The sequence below is a fragment of the Lepisosteus platostomus genome, chromosome 6 (assembly GCF_059453375.1).
Source record: "Lepisosteus platostomus isolate fLepPlt1 chromosome 6, fLepPlt1.hap1, whole genome shotgun sequence".
In the NCBI taxonomy this organism is placed as follows: domain Eukaryota; kingdom Metazoa; phylum Chordata; class Actinopteri; order Semionotiformes; family Lepisosteidae; genus Lepisosteus; species Lepisosteus platostomus.
In genome coordinates this window covers 12638549-12653729 of record NC_142616.1, presented here as the reverse complement: position 1 = coordinate 12653729, position 15181 = coordinate 12638549, and the positions used below count along the sequence as shown (strand labels likewise).

Genomic DNA, 15181 nt, shown 5'->3' with positions numbered 1-15181 from the left:
ACACTGCTCTAACTAGAGTGGGAGAGAGCTGACACCAGACACACGGGTCATGCAGGTCTCGGGGTCTTGCTTTGTGTGTTGTTCTCTGTTGTCAGTGCTCTTACTTTTCATAAGAATATCTGTGGTTCAGACTTCATCATGGACCCTAGAGGCGATAAGAGAATGAAAATTGTGAGTGTGTGTGTAATAACACAAAAATCACTCAAAGTGGTTACTGCTCAGTACTGTTCTCTACTTAATGATATCTTACTAGGTAAGCAGAGTTTTTATTACTAAAAACACAAACCACAGAATGAAGGAATGTTATTATTTTTCTTTTGTCATTTTTGGGTGAAAAAAAGTAAAAGTAGAGGTGGCTTTTCTGAGGTCCGGAACAAATTGTAATTTTTCCATATAAGAAATAATGAAAATACTGTAACGCAACGGGGGCTCAGGCGGGCGCCTTTGCCGCATCAGGTCGGCCCCATCCCAACTGGAGGCTCGAACCCGGGACTCCCGCGTCTCTCTGCAGTGACCTAGCCCCGTGAGCTAAAGAGAGATCTCTCTACAGCCCAGTAGCTGTGGTCCTGCTATCACAGGGAAGGGCGGTGACGTCACCCGCTCTGGTACGCCGGCTCTTACACAGTGCCTGTCGGCCGTAAGCGTTACAATACGTTTTTTTTACTACACGGAAGGGTTTCTGGGAAGGAGTTACAGGTGGAAGAAGAGGTACAGCTGTTCGCTCCTGCGTATTCCTCACCCCTTCAGCTCTTCATCCATCAGTCCCTGGAAAGCTGCTGCAGCCCCTGTGATCCAGAAGGCCTGACCTTCAACTGTGTCCTGAGCCCCTTTCCTCGGGGAAAGAGAGCTCCGGGCGAGGTGACAGCAGCTAAGTGTTTAGATTGCTCAGTCAGTGCTGCCTGCCAGTATCCTTCACAGAGGTCCAGTGTGCGGATATGTGCGGCTTTTCCCAGCCTCTCCAGCACTGGGAAAGTGTCAAACTGGGATATTTTATCAAGTGAGGTAAAGTCCACACAGAACCTTAAACTTCCGTCTGTCTTTGTCCCACAGCTCCGGGACTGGACCATTCACTCACGAGCGGTCTGTCATGTCCAGTGTTCACAAGGTCTCTCCTTCTTGTCTCACACCTGTACTAGATGCACCGGAGCCCTGCGTGTTACGGAATATTAATGAGGACCCCGTGCAGAAAAATCAGGACAAACTCCAGAGGCGTAGTCGATTAAACATACCAAGGTCCGAAAATCGAAGGTAAACAAACCGGTGCAAAAGTACAAAATCAGGAAGCGGAGCAGTAAACGGTGAGGAAGCCGAGAGTCGAAGCCAGTACAATAGTCAAAGTACCAAACCAAAACCAGGAGACGTAGTCGGAGAACAAACCAGGGTCAGGAAGCCAAAAACCAAGACGTAACTAATCGCAGAAAGACGGGGTGGCTCTAGCCAGGAAAAACCCTAATACTGAGCACAGGGGAGAGTGTGAGGCAGCCTTAAACAGGCTGGGGGAAATGGGCTAACTGGGAACCGTGCTGGAATGCGAGGTGGAATGACGAGTCCTCCGGGGGCCACATTTCGGCCCGGCCCCTCTTCAGCAGCTCAGTACGGGGTTGTATCACTGCCGTCCTCCCAGGAATATCTCTGAGCAGAGCAAGAGGCGTTGATCACGCCCTGTCCCTGCTCCTCGGGAAGGCGCTCTAGCAACAGTAGAGCTGGGGAATCCTCCAACGTCACTCCTGGGAATACCGCTGGGAAGAGTCTGCTGTTTCAGCTCCCGCTCCGACCCCTCTTCAGTAAATGAATACGGCAAGTTTGCTCTGTCTGTTTCCTGTCCGGCAGAAACACTTCATCAATCACAGGTCCTTCCTCAAGGTGACTCTGCCGCTCTGCGAGGAGGCTGCAGGCGGATGTTGGCGACAGCAGCAGGACTGGCTGAGCTGCTCAGTCCCACCTGCTCGTGACCAGAGACGCGGGCGTACTGAGCCGTTTGTTTTTGCTGGGACGACGACTGGTTTTCTAATGTAAAGCCCTGAAGGTCCTCAGGCTCAGCCCTCGTTTTTAAAACACGACTTCTGAGGTTCGGCGGCTGACAGGGCTGTTCGCTCTCCGATGCCTCTTTCAGGGCGGACAGGGGTCCTGGTGCTGTACGGCCACAGAGCAGTTCGGGAGCCTGAGGCTCCGCTCGCTATGCAGACATTAAATATCCAGGCAGATCCCATCTCAGGCATTTTCACAGCCTAGTTTTCAGGGTCTGACTAAATCGCTCGACCAAGCCGGCAGTGTCTGGGTGGTCATGTGATGTCTTTAATCCCCCAATTCCCAAGAAGGTATACACATGTCCTAACAATGTTGAAGTGAAGTTCGGCCCCTGGTCTGTTATACTGTAATAAGCTCATTCATGATCTGCTGGGTCTTAATTGTGTTTAAGGGGAAGGCTGTGGGACACTGGCTCACATAATCATGAATGACCTCAGCGTATCGATTCCCTGTTCTGCTCCTCTCCAGAGGCTGACGCTGGCCCCCGCTCTGTGAGAGGATGACCAGCAGAGGAGCGAGCAGGGCCCTGTCACCATGCTTGATGTTGCCTGTGCGCTGGCGCTCTGGACATGTCTGACAGGACTTATTGATGTCATTGCACCAGCCTGGACAGTAAAATCGTGTGGCAGTTTGAGCCCGGGTTGTTATCTGGCCCATATCCCCTGCCCGGGTACGCCGTGGGGAGAGTACGCAGTGCGCCTCTCCACGCAGGTGAGCTCTTCCTCCTGTTGAGCTCAGGCACAGCGCCGGCATCCTCCCTGGATCTCAGCCTCTCTCCCTGCTCCGTGCCTTGTCCCCTCTTTAGGGTGGTGCAGGTCATCTGCACAGGGAAAGGGAGTGGCTCCAGACTGTTTCTCTCTTTCCAGGAGCTGGTGCTTGCCCCAAGACCTGGTGGTGCCGTGTGCTTGAGGGCTTCTATCTGATCATCTGGATGATTCTGCCAGAATAGGTGAATCTTGCTCGAGGATCACTGGGCCTGGTGAGCTCTCGGTCATGTGCCCGTGGCCAGACTAGAGCTCTGCCCACCGACTTTAACAGCAGTGTCTGCCTCAGAGTTCCCCCTCATCTCCATGAATGCCATGAAGCCACGCCTGTCAGGGGAACCGCACCCAGGCTGTTATCAGGTCTGCTCTGATCAGCGACTGTGCCCTGCCAGTCTAAAGTCCGCAGTTGTCACCGGGATGATATAGTCCCTTGAGTCAGATGACTCAGGTGTGTGACGTACTGTACCCGAGTATCTTCACTGCAGGGACGGGACACTGGGGCCTTTCATGTTCCTTCTGTCTGCACTGTAACAGACAGGCACTGCTGCCTTGCTTTCAGGGGCCTCTCATCTGCAGGGCCCTGCCCATTCCCTCGAGACTCTACCCAGCCAGAGAGCGATGGGCTCTGAGCTCTGTACGCTCACATCCAGACCTTTCCTCCTCACAGCCAGGTGAGTCCTGCCACTTGCTCAGAGGAGACGGGGCTCTGCTCTTCAATCCAGATCTTCACATCCTGTGGCAGCACACACAGGACCTGCTCCAGGACGAAGGCATCTTCAGTCTCCTCTTCTGATCATAACTGTGGCTGCAGCACTTGTTCTAGACAGAAGGAGCCGCTCAGAGTGAGTGGTAGCAGCTGAACTTCTCTCTGACCATTGAAGAGTGACAGGTGGCTCTGGGGGTGTGTTAGATATTAGTGAAATGATGGCTTCATTCACACTCTGTTTCACTATTGTAATTCTTTAAATTCACTTAATAGGGAATATTAATATGGAATCATGAAACTAAAATAAAAAAAATTGGTACTGTGGCTAAAATATAAAATATATCTAAATGTAAATGTAGCTAAAAACCAAAAATATAATAACTTATCTGAGTGTCATTAACAACACTGTTACAAACTGGGTCACAAAACTGGTGAGAATCACAAATTAATTGAGCGGCTTAGTCAATAAGTAAAGTAATTATTCAGATCCCCAGCTTGTAAGTGATTCTCCAGAATATACCCAAGAGGCTGGTATAATTAGAGGCACGTGAATTCTTTTTTTTCTAGCAAACTGTGCTGGAAAGAGTAATAATCCAGGTACACCTGGTTAAACAAATATTTCTTAATGAGAACAATACAAACACTACACTACACACAACAACACATACAACACACAAGTTACTCTATGTACAGTACTTACAGACAAGGCTTTTCAGAGGCCTAACATCCTAAAAACCCCAGACGTCTATTAATCCTGCTCCTTTAAGAGCAGAGGAGCCACACAGCACAGCAGCTCTGGAGAGGGAGGAGCTCCCCTGAGTCTCTGTCCTGAAGTGAGAGAGACCTGCAGAGCTGCACCCTGTCGCTGGGAAGAGCTGCTGCCCTGTTTCCTCTTCATGAAGACATGAGCACCTGCTGGACTGGAGCCCTGGCCCTGTGTGAGGAGGACTGAGCTGCGGTGTGTCTGACTGGCAGAGGAGGGAAAGGACAGAGGGAATAAAGAGCTCAGGGAGGGAAAGGCTGGAGCTGGAGCTGGACTCTCTCTCCTGCAGCTTCAGCTCTGACACTGCAGGCTCCTTCACTACAATAGAGAGCAGAGCTGCTGTGCTGAGGACTGGGACAGGTCTGGACAGCAGGCAGCCTGTTCCTCTGTGCTGGAGGAGTGTGCTGAGGATTTAGGGACGGGAGGAGCTGTTGAAGAGACACTGTAAGTGCTGCTCTTGCAGGAAGTTGTATTACGACAGACGCTGGAGAATTAACTTTCAGTTTTGTTTCTGATTCAGACTTCAGTTTCCTGAGTGCTGTTCTCCCCAGTTAAAGCTCCCTGTGACTCTCCCAGTCAGTCCAGTCTGGGGTTTCCTGTACGGCAGTATTCCAGTGTTAGTGCAGGTGTGTCTGTGTACCAGTATCTCCAGGTGAGTTTCTTCAGGTGTTTTTCTGCTCTTGTCTGTAGTTTGTGTGTATCGACTGTGTGAGTAAATGCTGGTATATAATTGTGAAGAAGGGCTGTGTTATTGTTCTGGTCACACAGCTTGTGTAAATTGATGTTTAATGATTTGATTGATGATAATGATTGATTTGTTTAATGTGTTACCTGTTGTGGATCCACAGTTTTTTTGCTGTTTGTGTTGTATTGAGATGGTGCTGATCTTCTCTGATCGACTCTGTTTCTGCTCAGGAATGGCCTCACCCAGCAGTGTCCTGTCTGAAGAGCAGTTCCTGTGCTCTATCTGTCTGGACACATTCACCAGCCCAGTGTCCACTCCATGTGGACACAGCTTCTGTCTGGCCTGTATTGGAGGATACTGGGACAGCAGTGATGTGTGTCAGTGTCCACTGTGTAAGGAGACATTTTCTATAAGACCTGATCTCCGTGTGAACAGAAGCCTGGCAGAAATCACTGAGCAGTTCAAGAGGACCAGAGTCAGCAGTGATGAAGGACTTTGTGCTAAACCTGGAGAAGTGTCCTGTGATTTCTGCACTGAGAGAAAACTCAAGGCTGTGAAATCCTGTCTGGTCTGTCTGGCCTCTTACTGTGAGACTCACATGGAGCCACATCTGAGAGTCACAACATTGAAGAAGCACAGACTGATTGAGCCTGTGAAGAGCCTTGAGGACAGGCTGTGTGAGAAGCATGAGAGACTCCTGGAGCTGTTCTGCAGGACTGACCAGACCTGTGTTTGTGTGCTGTGTACTGAGACTGACCACAGGACACACAGCACTGTCCCTGCAGTGACAGAGACAGAGTGGACAGAGAAGAAGGTGACCTTTCTTATTTCACTCTGATATCTTGTACTTTTCTATACCACTTTATAACTACAGTGTTTGACAATAATCCAAACATCCATTCATATTGAGCTCCCACTGAAGGATGGAAATGACATTAATTTCATACTGACGAGCTCAGTATCAGTGTGAGTCTCTTGACCAGCTCAATGTCAGTGTGAGATGCCATTGTCCAGCCCAGCATCAGTGTGAGAGTCCCGACTTGTCCAGTGTCAGTGTTAGAGTCATTTGACCAGCCCAGTGTCAGTGTGTGAATCTGTTGACCAGCCCAGTGTCAGTGTAAGAGTCTGTTGACCAGCCCAGTGTCAGTGTGAGAGTCTGTTGTCCAGCCCAGCATCAGTGTGAGAGTCTGTTGACCAGCCCAGTGTCAGTGTGAGAGTCTGTTGACCAGCCCAGTGTCAGTGTGTGAGTCTGTTGTCCAGTTCAGTATCAGCGTGAGAGTCTGTTGACCAGTGTAAGTGTGTGAGTCTGTTGTGCAGTGTTTGTGCACCAACAGCAGTGACTTCAGTGTCTCTGTTCCCCTGTTTATCCACAGACTCAGCTGAGGAAGACTGTGGCAGAGGTACAACAGATGATCCAGGAGAGACTGAAGAAGGTGGAGGAGATCAAACAGACAGTGGAGCTCAGCAAAGTGAGTCCTGTCAATCCTTCTGAGTGGGGTACTGCAGGGCCCAGTGCTGGGGTCACTGCTCTCTCCTCCACAGAGAGAGGACACTTAGGAAGACTAGGAAGATAAAGTCATTGTCCAGTTAAAAGACTGGTATATGCTGTGTGTCACCCAGGTGTGGAGTGACTGACATAGTGTGTGAAGTGTTTCCCTTCCTAGTTGTAAAGCTTTTTATAATTGAAAAGATAAATTAATTTATTAACTCTCACATTTCAATAATATTTCATTCATTCTTGTTACCTCATGAAGTCTCCTGGTGTCTCCTCAGAGCTCTGCAGAAAGAGAGATTGTGGACAGTGTGCAGGTCTTCACTGCTCTTCGAAACTCCATTGAGAGGAGCCAGGCTGAGCTCATCGAGCTGATTGAGGAGAAGCAGAGAGCAGCAGAGAGGAGGGCTGAAGGGATCATTAAAGAGCTGGAGCAGGAAATCACTGAGCTAAAGAGGAGAAACACTGAGCTGGAGCAGCTCTCCCACACTGAGGACCACATCCACTTCCTACAGGTCAGCACCCACTGTAGAGAGCAGATACAGTGTCTACAGAGAGCAGAGAGTCCTACAGGTCAGCACACACTGTAGAGAGCAGATGCAGTATCTACAGAGAGCAGAGAGACCTACAGGTCAGCACACACTGTAGAGAGCAGATACAGTATCTACAGAGAGCAGGGAGTCCCACAGGTCAGCACACACAGTAGAGAGCAGATACAGTATCTACAGAGAGCAGAGAGTCCTACAGGTCAGCACACTGTAGAGAGCAGATACAGTGTCTACAGAGAGCAGAGAGTCCTACAGGTCAGCACACACTGTAGAGAGCAGATACAGTATCTACAGAGAGCAGGGAGTCCTACAGGCCAGCACACACTGTAGAGAGCAGATACAGTATCTACAGAGAGCAGAGAGAGCTCACTGTGTGACTCTTAGTGATCTATACTGGGCTCTAGGTTTCAGACTCACAGGTGACTTATTGCCTTAGAGGGCTGTGACCCCCCATGACTCTGAGTCTCTCCTGCTGTAGAGTTTCCCCTCCCTGTGCTCCCCTCCACACCCCAAGGACTGGTCTGACATCCCTGTTCACCCTGATCTCTGTCTGGGGGCTGTGAGGAGGGCTGTGTGTCAGCTGGAGGACAGAATCAGAGAGGAAGTCAAGAGGCTCTCAGAGGAAGGTTTGTGTTTCACTCCCTTTCCTTTGTGATTCAACAAAATAATAAAAAAATCACTGTTTTAATGTCAATTAGAAAATGTAAGTTTTTTATTTCATGGTTCATAATTGATTTAAAGTTTAGCTTTTCATTTAATTCAAATTCAAAGTTTTGTTTTATCATATTTATATTCAGCTTTCCTTAGTATCAACAAAATAAAAAAAATCAAGTTTAAGTTTAAGTGTTTAAGTATCAGTTAGGAACATTTATTTCACACTATATTTATTTGATGTTTTTATTTCAATTTTTCATATCATGGTCATTAATTGATTTATAGATTTTATCTTGTCATAATTAAACTCATAATAGATGCACATTGTAATCATGTTTACCTTCAAATTCATATTTATACTTTACTCACCTCCCCCTGACTGTATCTGGACACAAGATCCTCATGACTGTGTTTTTCCATCAAAATCTCCTGACAGATTAGTCTGGTTTTCTTCAGGATCAGTAGTTTGTTCCAGTGCAGCTGGATGAGCTGTCAGTGTCTCTTACAGACCCACAGCTCCACTGGCCAGACAACACACTCCTGTGTGTTACTGTCCTGCCTGAGAGATCAGCACAGCACTACAACACACAACACTGCACACCTGGAGACCAGACTCCAGCAGGAATGTGCTCTCTGCTCTCTAACATCTTTCTCTCTGTTTGCAGAGTTTGAGAGGCTTCGCAAACATGCAGGTGAGTCTGTTGTCACTGACAGGAACTTGTCATTTACAAAGGTCACAGCAGGGTCACAGGGGTCAATACAGGCTCTTACTCTGACAGGGGGACATGTTGTAACTCCTGCTTTATACACAGCTGATGTGTTTAATGTTGTGAGCAAAGTCCCTCAGATGGGCTTTGTCCTTATCAGGACTGATGAGGAATTGGACCCCAACATTGTGGCACACTGTGGGGACACCAACACTGACCCATGCCTTGGGATCCCCAATACACAGATTGAAGACCCCATCGCTGTGTCAGGCCTGCAGTTCTCTATTCCATCATTGTGAAACAGAGGATTGTAATCCTGTTAAACCTGTAAACTAGAATCTACACTGACAACTAGGAGCCTGCAGACACACAAGACACTGAACACAACAGCCTGAGACAGGAGCTCGAAATTCACTAACTATGAGAGACTAAGAGGAGAGGAAGGACTTGTTAAGGGAGGAAGAGGGTGAAATGAGAGCAGAGAAGAGGGAGAGAGACAGGATGTCTGTCTCTCTGCTCCTCCAGATTGAGGTGTGACAGTGAAGCAGCCGGTCCCACTGAAGGACACCCACTGCTCTCCAGTCCACACTGGACACAGGCACACAGGCTCAGGCACTGGAGGATGAGCTCTGGAACAGACACCTTTACACAGAGAGTGGTGGGAGACTGGAACAAGCTGTCTAGAGTGTCTGCCCCAGTCCTTCTGGTGGGCGGCAGTGAACTGTGTAGCAGGTGTCAGATTGAAGCAGTAACCCATCACTCTGGGGATGTACTGGAGACTCCCAGTCTTATGGATCCCTAAACACTGGCACACCTCCCTGAAGACAGCTGACTCTGAACTCCTCCCCTGGTCAGTATGCAGCTCCTCTCGTGAACATGCAGCAGGGTGTGTGGTTTCTCTCAGCACAGCTGAGCTCCTGGCTCAAGTACAGACGCCATCACTGCTGGTATCTGTGTCTGGGTTGAATGGGCTCTCTGGGTCCAGCTGGGCCAACACTGGAGACTCTGCAAGGACAGCTCTTGCTGTTCAAAAGCCCATTGACAATCTTCACCTCAGAGGGAAGATGCTGCATTGTATGTCAGAAATATAAGGAGTTCAGCAACGTCAGCAAACTAGGGGTCAAACCAGCAGTAGTAGAAGGCCGGTCCAATGAAACCCCTCACATCTGAACTGACCGGGGGGCTGGCCAGGAGTTTACTGTGGCTCCTCTTCAGGGGCTGTGGAGACCCTTCTGGCTCAGAAGCTCCCAGGAAACCAGTCTCTTGCTGTAGGAGATTCATGTCTTCAGTGAGTCTTGAGACCTGTCCTCCTCATGAGGTCCCTGACCTTTCTTCACTTGTCCAGGACCTGGAGAATGAGGGTCATCCAGGCACACCGGGCACTCTGACCTGGGCACGCCACTGAGCTCCCTTCCCATCAGCCGCTCAGAGCTGGCTGGGCAGGGCACAGTCCAGAAGGCTGGAGCGTGTGTTGCCACAGCCCCTGACCTCTGGAGAAGGCAGTCTCTGGCCTGACCTCTGGGCACCTCAACTTGCCGGTAGCTGCTGTACAGGTCCAGAGAGCTGAACCAGCGCTACCCTGAGACATAATCCAGCACCTCGTCAGTGTGGCTCAGGGGACAAGAGTCCTTCTTGGTGACGTTGTTGAGTCCCTGTAGTCTGTACAGACCAGCAGTGAAGCGTCCTTCTGCAGGGGGAGATCAGGGCCTGTCAGAGGGCTCGATCTCCCCTGCTGCAGTCAGACCCCGGACTGCTTCCTCTGCCTCGGCTCTCTTGTGGATGGCCAGGCGGGGGGAGGGATGCAGATGGGTCTTGCTTCGCCAGTGTCGATGGTGCGCTGAGCTTTGTGTGTACGAGTACAGTCTTCCTCTCTTCCAGCAAACACATCTGCAAACTCTCGTAGCAGAGTCCTTGGTTGTCCCTGCTCTGCCTCACTCAGTCCCTCTTTGCTGCACTGAGAAAGCTCCTCCACCATTTTGTCTGATTTTGTTGTGGTCTTGAAGGCCGAGCCCCTGTCCTCAGTTTCAGGATGCTGCTCCCTCGCACCGTGGGTCAGTGTCTCCTGGCTCAGGGGGAGACTCTGGGCTCCCTGCTGTATCTCCATGGTAACTCTCAGCTGCTTTGGAGCTGTTGCACTGGTACCCAGGAGGAGGTGTGGCCCCTCGCTGCTATTAGCTTGAGGGCCACTCGGCATTTCCTGCTGGCACTGCTCTCGAGACGCACGGTTCTGCACAGAGGAGTTCAGTACCAGTGACTCCATCCTCTCACCTGCCCATCCAGGGAAAGCTCTCTTCACTGGTCTGCAGCAGAACTGCCAGGTTCTCTCCTTCTGTAGTCTGTCTGAGCCAGGCGCTGCCTGTAGGAGTTATACTGTACCTGACCATCGTGATCTTCAGCATGAACACACACCTGCAGATTCACACAGCTGAGCCTTGAAGAGCAGGGTCACCAACACATGGCTCAACAAATACAAACAGGGAAAACAGTGAGATCTGGTGGGAAATTAATTATTAGTCCAGCAAACTGATGTCGAAACGAGTAAGGAAAGTTATTGAGGTTAAATCATTCTGTGCAGTAATATCCACAGATGTCCTTCCATCAGCTCTTACAGCCATTCCTGCAGACTGCCTTCATCTAGAACTGACACAAATCATCACTTTTAAAAAGATGGGGATTACAGTATTTTTGTTTCTTTAACCTTTATAATTGTAGAGACTCATCACAACAAAAAAATAAAAAATCTGCTCAATTCACACCCAGATGTGATAAAACACATTCAAGTCTTAATTTCAGTTCTCTTCACTCCCTGGGATATCTGAAAAGTCCCTTTTTCATACAAAATGTTTTAAATCCAGCTGTTGATATACTATAAAATTAGTTTTTAATAAATTATTCTTATGAATAAACACATCAATAAACTTCATTATTAAGTGGTGGTTTAACTAGAAAGCAGTTTTAGTTAAACATTACAATCCTTTTCTGAGCGACGGACACATGACTTCCTGCCGTAGTGCCGGTGTTGTTTCCCCTCTATTCTCCTGTGATCCAGAGCTCCGCCTGTCCCACACTGAGCTGTCTCCCCATGTGAAGAGGCGCTGGGAGTCAGTCCTGTACTCCAGTCATCTCTAGAGGGCAGCAGCTCTCACTCTGGGCTCGTTGCAGTGGAGAGCAGGTTCAGCTCGGAGCTGCGGACTGATTTCAGCGGCCAAGTTCGTTGCTCTTGGTCTGAAGTTGGCGCGCTAGTTTAACACGGAGCTGTGTGCTGACCAGGGGCTGAGCTCCAGTTAGTGCGCTGTGTCAGTTCGTTACAACTGACCCACAGTGTCTGTTTTTCAGGTATCCATACGTATTACACTGATTTGTGTGTAACGAACAAGAAAAAAAGACGCACACAAGCTTTGTCTGTTCTCTCTCGGGTTCCCCTGTCTTGTGTAAAGACAACTTCAGCCTTAATTCAGGTGACAGAGTTAAATACACTGACAGACAGCTCTTAACACACACACAAACAACAGATCCTTTTTATTACTGTCCTCAGCAGCGCAGGAGGAGACAAGCTTGCAGTTACTGCCTGTGTGACTCAGGTCCCTGTTATTGTTAATGAAGTGGCAGCAATTTCAGCTTCTAAGAATTTTGTCTTAACGAGACTTTTACAATCTAACTGATAGAGAGGAACCAGAATAACCATGAAAAGACAGTTTGATCATTTTTCTTTTTGTGAAATAATGTATCCATCAGTATAGAGATGCCCTCAGCCATGTGATCTGCACACAGTGGATCATCAGGTCTCCTTCAGATTTAAAGACACTTTCTCCCACAGGAGCCAGACTCTCGCAGTGTGAGAGCTCTGCACACGCTCATCTCAGCCGGGCTGGGCCTGTCTGTCCTGACCAACCCAGGAGAGCCCATTTCCACAGGTCCGCCTGCCCAGTCTCTCCAGTCACATCAGAACACATCCAGAGCATCTGGACCGGTCCTGTCCACACTGTCATGTCCACTACACGCTGGCCACACAATACTGACACTTTCTGAAGTGTTTTCTTTATTTTTACCTGCTGCACACAAACAAGCGCCAGTGACTGCAGACGAGTTCAACCCAAACCAGTGATGTGAACCTGTGACTGCAGGCATCACGTGCAAACTGTGACAGAACAGTGGAGAAGAGGACAACGGGTTTTGTGTAATTAATTAATCAATCATTTATTTTGTCCCTGAATGCCCTGGGTGTCTCAGGACAGGCAGGCCCAGTCCAGCTGAAATCAGCAGACTGAACAGAACTGTAGTTTACTGCAGTGAGCTTCCTGCTGGTGTGAATCCTGATACACACTCTAGACACCTGCATCTGTACTTTCATCTGAGAGAGGAGTGAGATACAGATCATTTCATCCTGTCTGTCTGCTCTCTGATCCACAGCTGATGTGACTCTGGACCCCAATACAGCTCATCCCAAACTCATCCTGTCTGAGGATGGGAAACAAGTGAGACATGGAAGCACACCACAGGATCTCCCTGACAATCCAGAGAGATTTGATCGTTGTGTCAATGTCCTGGGAAAGGATGGGATCACCTCAGGGAGACACTACTGGGAGGTGGAGGTGGGGGAGAAGACTGACTGGACATTGGGAGTCGCCAAAGAGTCCATCAACAGGAAGGGGAAGATCACACTGAGCCCCCAGTATGGTTACTGGACTGTGTGGCTGAGGAAAGGGAATGACTACTGGGCTCGTGCTGAACCCCCTGTCTTCCTCTCCCTGAGCCTGAAGCCCCAGAAGGTGGGGGTGTATGTGGACTATGAGGGGGGACAGGTCTCCTTTTACAATGTGGACAACAGGTCTCATATCTACACCTTCACTGCCTCCTTCACTGAGAAACTCTTTCCATACTTCAGCCCCTGTCTTCATGAGGGAGGTACAAACTCAGCCCCACTGATCATCTGTCCTGTCAGTCACACAGACTGAATCAGCACATTGTCTGATTCTCTCTCCTGGAATGTAAATCATTTAGTCTTTTTCATTTGAAATTGTTCTTCTGTTTCTTGGGTGTTGTTTTCTCCACCCACTGCTGGGCATGTCCACATCTGCTCTCAACGCTACTCGTTCAGTCACCAGAAACAACATCACCTGTGGGAGGGGCTCTCTTGGAAAATGAAATTATTACTGGCTTGTGTCAAACTGTTCTACTTTCTACTTTCAGTCCATGTCATTGCTCTATTCTGTTTGCTCTGCATTAATCACTTCTTTCAGTAAATCAGTAAAATTGAGTCACAGTTGTTTTCTTTATCTCTCACCTGTAAATTCTCCAGATTCATGGCTGACTAGCTGGGTCACCATCAGACACAGACTAACACGTCAGCTGAATGCCAGTCGCTTTCTACATGATGGACATTGCTGCTTCACTGTCATGGCCTGGACTCAGATAGAACTATTTCTGTATTAAATAAACTCTGTCATTCTGAATATTTGACATTTGGTCTTCATCTTCATCTTCATCATGATTTAACGTCAGCAGCTATATCACCCTGAAACTCACCCCTGTCAGCCCCCTGGAGCTCAGCAGGTGTGAGCCTGGTCAGGTCCTGGAGGGGAGACTCCTGAGAGAGGTGTTAGTGGGGCCAGCAGGGGTGCTCATCCTGCAGTCTGTGTGGGTCCTAATGCCCCAGTATAGTGATGAGGACACTAGACTGTAAAAAACAACTGTTTTATTTGAAAGACTGACTTTCAGATCAGGAGTAAAACTGAGTTCCTGTCTCTCTGTGGTCATTAAAAACCCCAGGGTGTTTCTTGAGGAGAGTAGGGGTCCTTTCTTTATCAATCATGGACTCCTAATAACCCCCCTCTCTGAACTGGCCTCATCACTCTGCTCTCCTCCCCACTGAGAGCTGGTGTGTGTGAGCGGACTGGAGCATCATCCAGGTGGGGCTGCACACTGGTGGTGGTGGAGGGGATCCCCATTACCTGTCAAGAGCTTTGAGTAGAGTGTCCAGAAATGTGCTGTATAACTCTAAGGAATTATGATGATGATGTAGATTCCTATGTTATGGATGTGCTTGTGACTTCTGTCATTTATCACAGTGTGGAGAATCTCAGACTCTCCTTGTAGTCTGATCAGCTGTCCAGACCCTGTGATTGGAGGAAGACAGAAAACAGCACAAACACTTGTATTCTGTCCACTTTGTAACTTTGTAACAGTTGTGTCAATTTCAAGGCGCCTGTCCTGTCCAGGCACTGTAACAGGCGCCTGGTCTGTCTGTCAGTGTCCAGCTGTCTGTGGTCACTTGGCCACCCTACTGGGCTGCTTGTTCCAGAAACCTGCTGCTCTCGGTGTTGAGAGGATTGTCCAGCCCCGGTGCTGGAGGTCATGTCTGTCATCTGAGCTCAGTTAACAATGACCTGCAGCTGCTCTTTACTTCCTGAACTGAGTCAGAACAATCAGAACACCAGCAGACACACTGACCAGCCCCTCCAGGACCAGGACTGGACAGCCCTGCTGCAGACACACTGACCAGCCCCTCCAGGACCAGGACTGGACAGCCCTGCTGCAGACACACTGACCAGTTCTCCAGGACCAGGACTGGACAGCCCTGCTGCAGACACACTGACCAGTTCTGGACCAGGAGTGGACAGGCTCACAAACACACTGACCAGTTCTGGAACGGGAGTGGACAGGCTCACAGACACACTGACCAGTTCTGGAATGGGAGTGGACAGGCTCACAGACACACTGACCAGTTCTGGACGAGGAGTGGACAGGCTCACAGACACACTGACCAGTTCTGGAGTGGGAGTGGACAGGCTCACAGACACACTGACCCCTCCAGGACCAGGGAGTGGACAGGCT

The 15181-nt window shown here is 49.2% G+C and overlaps 1 protein-coding gene across 4 annotated transcripts; it reads left to right on the top strand.

Moving 5' to 3' along the window:
- The first annotated feature begins 1323 nt into the window (after nt 1-1323).
- LOC148660403 (E3 ubiquitin-protein ligase TRIM39-like) lies at nt 1324-13800 on the top strand. Of its 4 annotated transcripts, XM_088637787.1 has the most exons (8): nt 1324-2977; nt 3460-3634; nt 4782-4913; nt 5177-5760; nt 6320-6415; nt 6720-6953; nt 7465-7612; nt 8306-9992. In XM_088637787.1, exons 4-8 carry the CDS (start codon nt 5179-5181, stop codon nt 8644-8646), a joined length of 1401 nt encoding a protein of 466 aa, XP_088493913.1. In that variant the 5' UTR covers nt 1324-2977; nt 3460-3634; nt 4782-4913; nt 5177-5178; the 3' UTR covers nt 8647-9992. The 4 variants fall into 4 exon arrangements, with proteins under 4 accessions (XP_088493913.1, XP_088493914.1, XP_088493912.1 ...); XM_088637788.1 differs by lacking the exon at nt 1324-2977 and having other exon boundaries at nt 3006-3634; XM_088637786.1 differs by lacking the exons at nt 1324-2977; nt 3460-3634 and adding an exon at nt 3870-4705.
- The last annotated feature ends 1381 nt before the right edge of the window (nt 13801-15181 follow it).

Coding starts and splice junctions, on each gene's coding strand:
- LOC148660403 (XM_088637790.1), top strand. CDS start 5,179: ATGGCCTCACCCAGCAGTGTCCTGTCTGAAGAGCAGTTCCTGTGCTCT. Junction 5,761..6,319: donor CAGAGTGGACAGAGAAGAAG/GTGACCTTTCTT, acceptor GTTTATCCACAG/ACTCAGCTGAGGAAGACTGT. Junction 6,416..6,719: donor AGACAGTGGAGCTCAGCAAA/GTGAGTCCTGTC, acceptor GTGTCTCCTCAG/AGCTCTGCAGAAAGAGAGAT.